Source organism: Herpailurus yagouaroundi, unplaced genomic scaffold, assembly GCF_014898765.1.
Source record: "Herpailurus yagouaroundi ecotype Mexico unplaced genomic scaffold, PumYag 191, whole genome shotgun sequence".
Lineage (NCBI taxonomy): Eukaryota > Metazoa > Chordata > Mammalia > Carnivora > Felidae > Herpailurus > Herpailurus yagouaroundi.
This window is the reverse complement of record NW_024412422.1, coordinates 7,613,223-7,627,776: the sequence shown is the minus strand read 5'-3', so window position 1 is coordinate 7,627,776 and position 14,554 is coordinate 7,613,223. Positions and strand designations below refer to the sequence as shown.

The window sequence follows — 14,554 nt, the reverse complement described above, 5'->3', positions numbered from 1 at the left end:
GAAAACGATGAATAGTAGACACCAAAATAAGTATGATTCTGTTCTAAAAAGTCAAGGATGGAATGATGCGGGAATGGAAAAAGAAAGAAATGCAGACTAAATTCTCATCTTCCTTAGAACAAATTCAAGACAGGAATAAAGTTTTTAAAATAAACGACAAATATAAGTAAGAAGTAAAACCATACTCTTGATAAATTTACAGGTAAAATGCCAAGGGGGGGGGCGGGGACAGCTAGGAAAGTTGCCTCAGGCGAGCAGCTCAAAGAAGAAAGATCAATGTTAATGTTGAGATGCCAGGAGAGCCCGTAAGGTTGGGGAAAAAAAAGAACCTGCACAAAGAGAAAAGGAGTTTAGACAATGGGAGAGATTGTGAAAGGCAACCCTGGCTGGACAGAAAGGCTTCTACTGGAGAGCAGGGATGCCAGACAAAGTGTGGGTAACATCCAAAACACAGCTGACACCACATGGTGCTCTTATGGGGGAGAGCACTTCACCCACCAAGAGCAGTCTTAACAGAAGTGATGGGAACCAGGAGAAAGTCAGAAGACTGTGACAGACCAAACATCACGACAGGAAGGAGGCTCCACAGGATGTAAGTTGGTCCTGCATCTCAGCACCCAGAGCTCTCCAAACTCTTTAGTCTTAAACATTAAGCTATAATACTTCAACGTTACACAACTTTTTTTTTAAATGTTTATTCATTTTTAAGAGACAGAGCGTGAGCAGGGGAGGAGCAGAGAGAGAGGGAGACACAGAATCTGAAGCAGGCTTCAGGATCTGAGCTGTCACCACAGAGCCCGACATGGGGCTCAAACCCACAGACCACGAGATCATGACCTGAGCCTAAGTCAGAGGCTCAACCAACTGAGCCACCCAGGCACCCCTAGCCTTACACAACTATTAATAAAACCCTAAATGAAGTATATATCATCACATTCGACTGATGGGTTCTTAGATACACATTTAATACTTTCTAAGAACCACACTTAAAAGCTTTGTTTTTATAATATTCTTGAACACTCCAAATATACCAGAGGTAAGCCAAAGGGCTATAAAATACATTATATACTCTCCATTTTTTCCCTTTGATTCCTTCATATAAAAGATTGGCAAGAGAACTACAATGCAAGTAAGTATATTTCAAAACTCATACCAGAATGAAGATGATTTCAATCAGATCTTAAAATATGTAGTAAAAAAAGTTCTTTAAAAACAGAAAATAGCTCCTATCAATATTTTAGGGGTAGAATCAATATACAATATGCCATTTCTTATAGAGCATATGGCCATTATATAAAAAGATTTATAGTAGGAATACTTAATTCATTTAATGCAAATCACCTATATAAAAAATATTTGGGTGGCTCATCCAGTGAAGCTTCTGACTTGGGCTCAGGTCATTATCTTGCAGTTTGTAAGTTAGAGCCTGGCATCGGGCTCCATACTGACAATGCAGAGCCTGCTTGGAATTTTCTCTCTCTCTCTCTCTCTCTCTCTCTCTCTCTCTCTCTCTCTCTCACACACACACACACACACACACACACACACACACACACACACACACTGTCTCTGCCCCTCCCCCACTTGCATTCTCTTTCAAAATAAACTTAAAAAATTATTTTAAATAAAAAATATTTGGATAGCAATCTTCTGCTAGTACAAGAAACTACCAGAAACATAAAAACTTGTAATTATCCTTAGTTTTTTTCTAAGTAATTACTCCCACCCCTTCCACCATGAGTGGCGGCCAACCACCATTACAGCAGCAGCCACAAGTCAGGTTCTTGACAGCCACTTCATGTTACTTTACTCAGCCCTAAACCATCTTAAGCACAATCTCCATTCTACCAAAACAAAACAAACAAAACCGGGGTGTGTGTGTGTGTGTGTGCGCGCGCGCACTCGCAAACCTAGGCCCAGTCACTTTAAGGAGAGTGAAATTTGTTTATATAATCTTCATTAACACTTTTAGTTACATTTCATTGAACTGATGAAGGGAAAATGTTAGGAAGTAAATTACATAAAATCAATCAAAAGCAACATTTGCAAGCAGTATTCTTAACCTTCTTTGAAGAAGTGAACATTCTTGCCTAAAAGTGGAGAGACATCCGTATTCCAACTTTAATCTGTGATGCTTTTTCCCCTTGCTGCCAACATATTGCACATATGGCATCGTCACAACATTTTACTGAGAACCCTCAGCTCACCTTTCAAAGAAAAGACACATTTGGACTTTCTTTAATCTGGTAATTTCCTGGTCCTTTCCTCCTCTTACTTTCCTGTCTCATCTCAGCCTACCTCATTCCCTAAAGGAAATTAACAAGGACAGTTTAGGAACATTTCTGTAAAGTTTTTTTTTTTTTTAGTTTATTTATTTATTTTGAGAGAGAGAGGGAGAGAGAGAGAGAGAGAGAGAGAGAGAGAAAGTGTGCATGTGAAGACAGAGAAGGGCAGAGAGAGAGAGGGAGAGAATCCCAAGCAGGCTCCACGCTATCAGTGCAGAGCCCAAAGTCGGTCTCGATCTCATCAACTGTGGGATCATGACCTGAGCCAAAATCAAGAGTTGGATGCTTAACTGACTGAGCCACCCGGGCACCCCATTTCAGTCAAGTTTTAAAACTGATTTTGGACAAGGTTTCAACATAAATGTCAACTCAGAAAAGACCTTTCATGCCTTTACATTTTTTTTTTAATTTTTTTTTCAACATTTATTTATTTTTGGGACAGAGAGAGACAGAGCATGAACGGGGGAGGGGCAGAGAGAGAGGGAGACACAGAATCGGAAACAGGCTCCAGGCTCTGAGCCATCAGCCCAGAGCCCGACGCGGGGCTCGAACTCACGGACCGCGAGATCGTGACCTGGCTGAAGTCGGACGCTCAACCGACTGCGCCACCCAGGCGCCCCACATGCCTTTACATTTTTAAGAAGATGTTCAGTGTTTATAAATTTGAGGGAAGAGACTACAAACATTAATACTTTTAAAACAGTATAAAACACAAAGCCATTAATTAATAAATTGGGAACAATTTACAACACACAAACATTGGATCACTGAGAAAATAGGTGACATTTCATTAGTCAATTAAGTAACATATTAAAATCAACGTCTCCCACAAAGTGATTTAGCACCAGATGCTAAGCCATCCAATTTTAATAGACAGACAATGCAAACCTAAGTCAAGCACAAATAAGAGCCGGGTGACAAAAGATGGTGAAGTTTTATGTCCTCAATACTCATTAGGTTCCACTCTGGGCAGTAACAAAGCTCCTCCCAAACCAACACATCTCTCCATCCAAAAACTAACAACCAGAATTATGAAGAAAATATTAAAATCCGCTAAAAATAAATATCACTAGATAAAAAAAGCTACTAAATGGAGCTAAGAGCTTAGAGAGGGGGCAAGAGTCTACACTTGAAAAGAAGGAATGGTAGCAAGTGACTTTCCCCTTTCTTCAAAAAAAAAAAAAGAAGTTGTTTTTTTTTTTACCTGCGGGCAGACTGAACCACATGGAGTGGCTAACACTGTCTACAAACTCCACTTCCAGTCTTACTGGCTTGAAGAACCAGAGGACTGAGTTCAAAGAGACCCGAGCAGCTAGAAAATGAGAAAGGAAATCCTGGGAAGAAGACAGAATCAAAACTCTGACCGAATCTCTGGTGGACCCCCTGAATTAGGTGCACAGGTCAGACTTTGCCTAGCTAAGACCAGAACAGTGCCTTCTCAATTGGGGCAATTAGGCCTCTTGGGAGACAGCTGGCCATTTATCTGGTGGCATCTTCCTCTAGAGGAGGAAGGCACTATTGGCATTGTACAGGTAGAGGCAAGGGATGCTGCTGGGCGTCCTACCAGGCACCGAACAGTATCCACAACAATCGTCCAGCCCAGAATGTCAGCAATGCAGAAGTGAGAAACCCTACACTAAACGAAGTAAAAAGATTTCAACTGCTACCCACCAAAGGTGAGATGAGAGATTGGAGTCTGAGTTGAGCTGAAGTTTACTGTTTTAAAACAAAACAGTAAACAAAATGAACATTCTTTAGAGAAAGAAAACAGAATCCAGAATCTCTACATTACTTACAATGCCCAAAATATAATTCAAAATTATTCAAGAGATGAAGAAACAGCAAAATCTAACCCATAATGAATAGATAAAACCGATGGAGATAATCTAGATATTTTATTTAGTACCAAAGATTTTAAAGCAATTATTGTAATTATGCTTACAGACATAAAGGGAAATGTACTCACAGTGAATTTAAAATATAGGAATCTCAGCTGAAAAATGGAAATAAAACAGAGCCGAATGAAATTGAAGGACTGAAAATTACCATACCAAAAATAAAATATACATTAGCCAATTATTTTTACTCTTAGGGCTTCTTTCAGAATCTGTCTTGTGCCCATGATGCAACGATTTTCACTAAATCTTGACTGTAATTATATTAAAAACTAAATGGAGGTAAAAAGCATGAGATCTAAATAATTTGACATTAGAAAAACCAATGGTTATTATACCTTTTAGAATAACATACATAGCAGAGATATACGGTAGACTGTAACAAGAAATTATAAATAATCATTGGGATGCTCATATTTTTGAGCCATTCTATAGAACTAATTTATACTTGGTGTGGCTGAAATTTTCCAACTTAAAATTAAGAAACATCCCCCCACGTCCCTCATAGACAGCCTAAAAGTCCCATTTCTTAAATAAAAACATATATAGGTGTGTACATTTTTAAAAATAGTAATATAATAAAACAAGAGCAGCCATTTCCCTTAGACATGTCTGTTTTTAACTTGCCATAAAAATGTCCCACATGCTATCAATACGCTATGAGAAATTAATTATGAGTGGAAATGACCTCCCAGGCACATACATTTTACATTTTTTCTAAACTCTAAGAAACTTCAGCAAAAGTAACCTAGGGCATTTTACAAAGCAGGAGACACATAAGCATTCAACTTAAAATGCAGCCTATTTCCAAAATAATCACTTTAATCTTGGGGAATTAGCTATTTGATGTACCACAATATACTTCCATAATGCTTAGATTCACTGAAGCTGACATGAAGAAACTTAATATAAACATCCTAAACGAAACCAGAGATACGAGTACATTAAACATACATCCTTCATGCTACCAAAAGGGTAATCATTTGAACCTCCATTCATTTATGTCCTGACCCCTCAGTTGACTTTTTTCCAACAAAGTAAGTGGCATTTAGCTAGGACATCTTAAGCAAAGGCAAAAGAGATGGTCAGCTATATGATAAAACAAAAAAAAAAAACCTCAAATTAACTCCCACTTGGTACTGAAAATTTCTTCTCCCCTCTTCCTAATCTGATTTTGAACATCATTACTGAAGTTAACAAAAACCCTCCCTCCAAAACACATCCTTTAAAACCTGCAGACACATTGAAAGAGTAATATCAAATCCCTTGGGTTGGTAAATAAAGGAGTCACTGAAACCAAGCACATCCAGGAAAGGAAGAAGGAAAGATACATACATATACACAGGTACATACACACATATACATGCACATATACACACAGGGAAAGAAAGAAGGAAAGACAGATATGTAGCTAGATAGGCAGGCAACGTAAACAAACTGATCTGGGGCATGCCTAGATTCTACAGTTTTCCTAAAATCAGAGAATCTGAAAACTGAAAGACATTTTGGAAAAAAAACAATGCTGAAAGTAAGTCCTGCAAGGACAAATAATTAATGGAAGATCATCCATATTTCTGGATGGCCTACTAAACAAAGAGAGCTTTGTTTCCAGCTTAGTTTCAATCCACTGGCAGGAATTAAAAAGGGAATTATAGCAATGATATTATTCCAACCTCACTGGTACATTAAAAAACAAGGTACATATAAAATCTTCTTTCTTGAAAGTACATATTGAAACTTCTTTTTTAAGCTATGACAAGTACTGATGTTGAAAATGTAAGTTTTCTACTGTATTCTTTTTAGAACACCAATAAAACAAATAAAAAATTAAAAGTGGTGGTAACTCTGGTTTGGTTATGAAGGAAAACGGAAAGAGAGGGGAAAAAAGTGAAAGAGCTACCTAGACAGTATATAGTTAACCATCGTCACCTCTGGTTGAACTGGTCTCTCAATTTCACATTCCTCTGTGCATAATGCTTGTGAACAAAACCGAGTGCAGTGGTACATGAGACACTTGTTAAAACCACAGACAGTACAACGCAGTTTTATCACAGGCCCTCTTTAAATGCTTCTCTCTTCCCTTCCTAGGTACAGGAGTTTTTCCTTTGCAATGACTTGTAACAAATGTAACAAGAACCCTACATTCGGGGTCTTCATTTCAACCCCCATTTATTTATACCTCAAGCTACTGCAACCTCAAATCCCCCACCGCTGAAAGCCAAATCTAATAGTCCTCTTAGAATGTATTTTACATGGCCTGTGTGGCAGACACAGCTGATTGATTCATCATGAAACTTTAAAACTCCATGGTCTTGGTGGCACCAACCATCCTGGCTCCCACTTCTTTTATCTTTCTTAGTCTCCACACATACATTCTTCCTTCTCTAGCCACCCACGAATGCCTACACTCAAGACTCTAACCACATCCCTCTTCTCACCTTGCATACAATTCTCAAATACATTCAAATGACAAAATACACAGTATCTTCTGCTATATCCCCCATCAGATAAAACCAACAGAAAATAACTACATATTTTATGGGTCAAAAAAAGGCTGCAAGGGGCGCCTGGGTGGCGCAGTCGGTTAAGCATCCGACTTCAGCCAGGTCACGATCTCGCGGTCCGTGAGTTCGAGCCCCGCGTCGGGCTCTGGGCTGATGGCTCAGAGCCTGGAGCCTGTTTCCGATGCTGTGTCTCCCTCTCTCTCTGCCCCTCCCCCGTTCATGTTCTGTCTCCCTCTGTCCCGAAAATAAATAAACGTTGAAAAAAAAATTAAAAAAATAAAAAAATAAAAAACAGGCTGCAAAACTATTATACATGTTTAGATAAGTCCAAACTGTTTCATTAATATGCTTTTACGGGTTTCCCGTCAGACAGCCCTCATTATCAAGACACGTGGCAAAAGGCACCACCTAAAGTTATGAGAAAAATTGAAAAACATTATCACTAATGATCATATTTTTCCGGACACTAGGAAGAGATTCCCTTTATCTTTCACATTGTAAGCACTTGTTCACACGTCTGTTTATCCTCTACATGAGGGATTCCTTTCCCTGCCTTTTCGTCTGTTTGTCTCTAGATGGAAACATCACAAGGAAAGTACAGGAAAGAGGAGGTCTGGAAGAGCCAGGAGAAGTGAAAAGAGGGCAGGGGAGGGGGTGATGCTGAGGAGAGAGGGGGCAGGGAAGTTTTAAAGTGCTAAAACATATTCTCCTGCATCAAAGTATTTCATCTTATTATACAAAATCTGTTTTTTTGCTATTAAAATCAAAAGGTAAGGGCATTTCTTGAAAAATAGGTGAGTGGTATAAGGAAGGAAGGAAGGAAGGAAGGAAGGAAGGAAGGAAGGAAGGAAGGAAGGAAGGAAGGAGAAAGAAAGAAAGAAAGAAAGAAAGAAAGAAAGAAAGAAAGAAAGAAAGAAAGAAAGAAAGAAAGAAAGAAAGGGAAAGAATCAATCTCTGGCTTAAAAGTAGAAAAAAAAAAAATCCAGACAAAACAACACAAAAGCAGTCAAAATAATATACTTCCCAATGTGTGAGTGCCCACACATGCATATCTGCTAACAGCACATACAAAAGTAATCAGAATATTTAAAAGTTATGAGGCTTGTTGGAGTATCATTCAAGGTAGGCTTGCCCATGAAGAAGAGACAGCTGATTAATTCAGAAAATGCACTAGCAAATATGTTTCTGTTAACTACTATATACCTGATATCAGAAAAAAATTCAAGGTCCAAACGGTTACTGGGAGTGATCAATTATTTTGCTAAAACTAGCATTCAAAAAATAAAGTGTATAAACTTCAAATTCTGTAGTAATCAAATGTAGGCTGAAACTGAATAGAATCTCCATGAATAATTTCTAAATTATTTGAAAGGAATACATTTTTCACTGGTTTTTAAGCATATCCTGGAAGGAAAAGTTTTTTCAAGTTCAACATATTTCAGGAACCCAGAAATTTTTTATGTTTGATGTTATTTGCCACAACTCTTTAGGACAAAGCCAAAGTTTTCTTTCTTACTTATTATATTCCTAAGGCTATGAGTAACAAAAGATGTGCCACCACAAAGAAAAAAATAATGTGAATAAATTTCTTTTACCTTCTTGGACCTGCCTGTTTAAATACATACATACATATATACATATATATAATATATAATATATAATATATAATATATAATTTTTCTAAGTTTATCCTATCATCTCATAGCAAACATTAAGAACTCTTTTAGAGTCCACCAGGCAAATGATTTAGTTTTGCTATCACTACAGAAAATAATCATAGCTCAAGAAATCATATGCTGTTAGTCGAACAGGTGAAATCTATTCATCAATAGATTCATTTGTCTTCACTATTAAAATCGTTTTAGCTATGTAAAATATGCAGTGTTAAATCATCTTTTAATCTCTTGAAAAAAGTATGCTATAATTACTTAATTTTATACTTAAAATGTCATTCTTTAAAATATATTTCTCTCATGTGTATCTCTTAGCATCAAATAAGAGCTTTCCCAAAAATACCAATTTGTGCATAAAACTTGTTTAGCACCGGGCAGCAAATTTTCCTCTCATCGGTCACTAAACTGAAAATGTGTGCACACCCACACAAAATTAAGCCTAAAAATTTTCATTTATTTTTGCTTTTTCTCAACTACAAACCAGTCACATCAATGATCTCATTTAGTCTTTACAATAACCCTGTAAGGTAGTAACTAAACTATCATCAACAACTCTGTTACAGAAAAACACAAAGTTCGGTTCAGAAAAACTAAACAACTTCTCTAAAAGCAAAGAACTTTTGAAGAGAGGCATGGGATGTGATCCCAAATCTATTAAATCCAAATGCCCTCATCCACAGACAGCATCAGTTTGTCCATCCAAAATGACCTGAACACTAAGATCCTGTTTCAGCATCAAACAAGAGGCTCTATTTTCCATTCAGAGAATAAAAGTGGAAAAGTCATTATACCTAACAAAGTTCTATTACAGCAAATGCCAACTTTTAAAACAACGTTTGGTTTAAAATTTTTCCAATTGTTAACACCTCCTAAAATAGTTTTTCAAAATCATTAACATTTCTATACTACAATAAAATGAAGTTTGAAGTTCTACCTTCAACCATGAGTATGAGGTCTAAAACTAATAAAATAATTCAATTACATTGCTCAGAAATCGATAGCCTGCCGGGTACACAAAAATCAAATATCTAAATATATTACAAGGATTATTCACATCTGGTTTGCTAAAGTCAGGAAGACTTCTGGGATGTAAATGAAGTGCAAAGACATACAGATGTTATGTAAAATAGATTGGTAACTGTATTCAACTTCAAACATTAGTGTTTATTATTAAAGTACTAATTACTGCTATTTCAATCCCTATTTTATTTCCGCACTTCCCCTTCATCCCCCAATTCCTATGAAATCATCATACAAACACCTATAGCTACTGATGAAAAATTTTAGGACTGGCTCTGTCCGAGACCGCACACTGAGCATGGAGAGGCACATAGGAATGAATGGTAAAGATCATCGTGCCAAAGCAACTCATCACTCATCAGCAGAAAAACCAAACCTTTAACCCATCCTCTGTAAACTTAAGTAAACACTGAGATTAAATATGCCCATGGAGCAAATGCTTTAGTTAGAGCAAATTATTATAAATAAAGGAAAAAAATTTCTCACCGTCAAAGAATCTGTAAACAAAACCGTATTTTTACATACCCATACATACTGACACCATTCTAAATGTAGAATTATCCTTTTCAGGCAAACTTTGATATACATAATACCTACTTTCTAGTTAAATATATATATATATTTTTAAATCCTAAAGGATTTGAAATGTACTAAAAAAGGGAAAATATTTTTTAAAAATCCATGGTGATTTGACCAAAAAAAAAAAAAAAATTACATGCCAGTCCCCAATTTATCTGATTTGAAAAAAGAAATCCTAATTCTCATAAATTAAGTTTGGTTAATGAGATCCACAACCACGTCATCAAAGCTTTAAGACATACAGGTTGGAGAGGAAGCTGCTAGTGCGAATTAAGTCACAGGGAGGAACAACGAAGTTAAGGTAAAGGTTCCAGAACAGGCAAGAGCTGCCAGCCAAACTTGTGGCAACTACCTAAAAAAGAGCTAACCTTACAGCTTAACATCTAAGGTTTCAATAGCTCTTATCTGCAGCCAGGAGCTGGAACCCTTAGCTCCGGGCAACTTCATGGACAGTAAAATAGAATTGGGATTGTGTGCCCTGCTCTTCCGATAGGAAACAATCACCCATCAGCTTATGATTCCAATTCATCAACTTATGATTCCAATTAAGTCTGTGCTATGTCCAGAGATAAATGAAGTAAATATTTGCCTTTCAAGGTTTTAGTTTTTGATCCTGGTTTGATTGATATAAAAGTCCATGCTTGTTTGGCATTCAACAAATGATAGTCAAAAGTTTAGGACTGGTTAGAAAAGTGATTCACAGTCCTGGTTTAAGATTTTCAAGGATGTATTCACAGACATTTAAGGGGCATCAATCAATTCTATAAAAATTATCACCATTTGAATTCAGCTCACTGTTTTTAAAGTTATGCATATAACACTTTAAATAAGAAAGACAGGGGTGCCTGGGTGGCTCAGTCGCTTGAGCATCTGACTTTGGCTCAGGTCATGATCTCAAGGTTCAAGAGTTCAAGCCCCGCACTGGGCTCTGTGCTGACAGCTCAGAGCCTGGAGCGTGCTTCGGATTCTGTGTCTCCCTCTCTCTGCCCCTAACCCACTCACATTCTGTCTCTGTCTCTCTCAAAAATAAACAAACATTTAAAAAAATTTAAGTAAGAAAGATAAAAAAGGATAATGAAAATAACAAAACAGAATATTTTAATTCCACATAGTGTGGTAAGAAGGGGCTTAGATACAGGTTATTGATTATCTTTCTAGTCCCATATTCCACAAAAATTTAATAATACACTATTCAATAAAATGTGTAATACACCAATTAACAAAATTTTATGTAATAAAATCTATTTTAGTACATCTAAACAAAGACTGTTAGAAAATAAATAAATAAGCTGTTTCCCCCATCCGTCTCTTGCCAAAACATAGCTACGGTCAAGCAAAAGAAACGAAAAACCTAAAGGTTCATAAGACTCACCTTTTGTTGACTGGTTTTTCATCCTTTTCATACGGTCGGACAAACCACTTCCCAATCCTAACGAAGTTCTTATCCATTAGGCACCTGCGATAATCACACCAAGAATTATATTTAGAGTCTCAATAACAAATTAGCAAGTCACTGAATCAAATAATCGCAGATGAGATATACTATGGCAAATAAAAACATCACCAATTAAACTGTCAAAATGTTTTCTTATCACTTAAAATTTTTATATTATAGAGATGCTGAAAGAACTTTCTGACTTTGAGCATAAATTTTTATTATGAATTATTCTTGCACATGTAAAAAAATATGCAAAATTAATTGGCTGAGGTATTCCTGAAACGTCTTAAACTTGTGAATCACTTCAAATCCAAACACACTTTTGCATTATTTCAATTCTTGTGTCATCAAGAATGTTGGGAATACAGGCAGCACTCCTTACGAGTACCTCAGAGGTATTCTTCTAAGCCAAGGATGCTCATTTTGCAAGCTGTAATGCTGGCTTTCTTGCTTGGCATGTGATATGCAATCTTTTAGCAGAGATCTCAGAAACAGAAGCACTGCAGAGTCTCTTCTACTTAGGTGTTTTTCTTCTGTAAGTATGGTGAAGCACTTGGTTATGGCTTGGCAAGAAAACAAAGAACCACAGCCATTTCTTCCATGGTGATTATCTGCTTTCCTCCTATCCAAGTTGTGCCCCACTTCTGTTTCCATGCTGTTTTGTGTACATTGTGTTTCAATGTCAAATTACAGGGTAATCCTTCTGCAGACATGTTAAATGGCAATAGAACTCAACTCATAGAATACCAAAAATGCACACAATTCAACTGAAGTGACAAGAATACAGACAGCTATGACCAAGTTCACTCGTGTGCAAGCATATGACAACTGTATCATACCTGCCATCTGGCCAATTCTGAGATGCCATCATTTGTAAGGAATATCCCTGATTTTAAAAATATAAAAATGTGGGAGAAAATGCACATTTTGAAATTGACAAAATACAGTAATCTCTAACATTATTCAACGAAATGACACATATTTTGTAAGAAAACCTGTCAGAAAGTTGGATGTAATTCTTCTACAAAGGTTCTACCTACCAGTAAAAGAGCTACATAGCAATTCTTTATTCAATATTCAGGCAATTCTGCAAGTGGCTTGCTTTTGCCTCTGTAATTTCCATACCATCAAGGAGGACGGAAACAATTCAAGCCTTCACCGAACTCATTACAGGTTAGATGGGTTAGTAAATGGCAATAGTTTCTGCTGGCCACAATGTAACTCCCTGTGGGCAGAGTCAATCTGGAGCGTTGTTGCATTCAAAAAAAAAAAAAAAAAAAAAAAAAAAAAAAAAAAAAAAAAAATCACTGGCTTCAACTGCTTTTATTTTGAAAATGAATTTCCACAACAATCTTCCTTGTTCACAATGTAGAAAATCATTTTCAAAGCAACCCAATCTGTTTCCCTAAGATTATAAATGAAGTTGCCTTTAGGGTTAAAGACTACATGAGTCCATTAAAATTAGGAAATAGGGAATATCCAACAAGGTGAAAGTACTCAAGAAGAAAAGCTCAAAAAGTTATGTCCACAGTTTATCCCCCAGCACACAGGCTTAATTGTATTCTTCAGGCAGAATAGACAGGCAGACAGACAGACAGATAGATAATTTCCACTGAAAAACTCTAGTGTTTGCTAACAGCAATAGTACCAGTAACTACGACTAGAATCAGTACCACCACATTTGAACACCAGATGTAGTATATCATTTAATTATTGTAACATTTGTATGAGACAGATGGTACATGCCAACTTTTATACATGAAGAAGCTGAGGCACGATGAAAATGTCACCTACAGAAGGTCACACGACCAATCGAGAGCAGAGCTGGGATTAAGCCTAGGTATATCTGATCACAAGGCCAGAACATTTAACTATTGCCATATATTGACTCACATCCTGTCGCATTTCCTCAGTTCTTTCCTCAATTTCAAAGTCCAGATGCAAGCTGTAATTGATGGGTCTATTTAATGTTTCTTTATCCTCTAAGAGCTGTTATTAAGTTGAAGGTGTTCTTAAACTCGGTAATGCATAGAATGAAAGCAATGGAACAGGTGACAGGTACAGGATCACATCAAACACTGTATGTGGTCTTCGACTGACACACATCCTCACTTAATAAATAACCACTTAAAAAAATAAATATCACTTTAAATATATTCACACCCTTATACAGGTCTTGAAGGTCAGAATTCAAAAGAATAATTTATTCAATAACACACACACAAGACGAATTTACAGTTAATGAACAGATAAAAACCAAGGCTTTAGATAGCAGAATATGAAAGACAAACAGATAAAATATCTCTGACTAAGGGGGACAGAGTGTAAAGTTGGCTTCAAAACCCTTGCCCTTCTCTGAAGTAAAAGCCACAAATTCTATTTGCTGACTTCATTCCAGCACAAGCAAACAAGGAGTTAGGGGGTAAAGGAGAAGCAGCACATAGGCAAGACCACTCACGTACAAAGGCAAAAGGCAAAAAGCTAATGAATCCTGAGAGCCTAACTCTGTGTTAACCCATCTCCTGGAGTTCCCACTACAGATCATATTTCTTTGTCAGGCAATGTCAACAAAAGGTTATTATCACGAATACAAAAATCAGCCATGGAAACTACTGATCCTTGCTTCTGTAACTATCTAGTTCCAAATGATAGTCATAAATGACTTAGTGATTTTTGACTGCTAATCAGTTTCTATGTGATCAGTGATTTCCTATGCACTGAGAGAAAAACATGAGAACAAAATCGCTATGGATGAAGTACAGCTGACCCTGAATAATGATGCAAGGGTCAGGGGCTCCTCCTCCCCGCCCCATGTAGTTGAAAATCCACGTATGACTCTGAACCCCCCAAAACTTAAGTACCAATAGCTCACTGTTGACCAGAAGCCTTACCAATAACATGCACAGTCAATTAACATATTTTGTATGTTTTGTGTATTATGTACCATATTCTTACAATAAAGTGAGAGAGAAGAAAATGCTAAGAATATCATAAGAGAGGGGCGCCAGGGTGGCGCAGTCGGTTAAGCGTCCGACTTCAGCCAGGTCACGATCTCGCGGTCCGTGAGTTCGAGCCCCACGTCAGGCTCTGGGCTGATGGCTCAGAGCCTGGAGCCTGTTTCCGATTCTGTGTCTCCCTCTCTTTCTGCCCCTCCCCCGTT

General features: G+C 37.2%; 1 protein-coding gene across 2 annotated transcripts in view; it reads right to left on the bottom strand.

Annotated features, from left to right (window-relative positions):
* Window positions 1–14,554, bottom strand: part of MED13L (mediator complex subunit 13L) — a 306,657-nt gene that overhangs the window by 121,994 nt on the left and 170,109 nt on the right. For both annotated transcript variants that reach the window (XM_040443794.1, XM_040443793.1), the window contains exon 4: window positions 11,329–11,412. In XM_040443794.1, coding sequence (XP_040299728.1) covers window positions 11,329–11,412 — 84 coding nt within the window. The remainder of the gene's footprint in view (window positions 1–11,328; window positions 11,413–14,554) is intronic.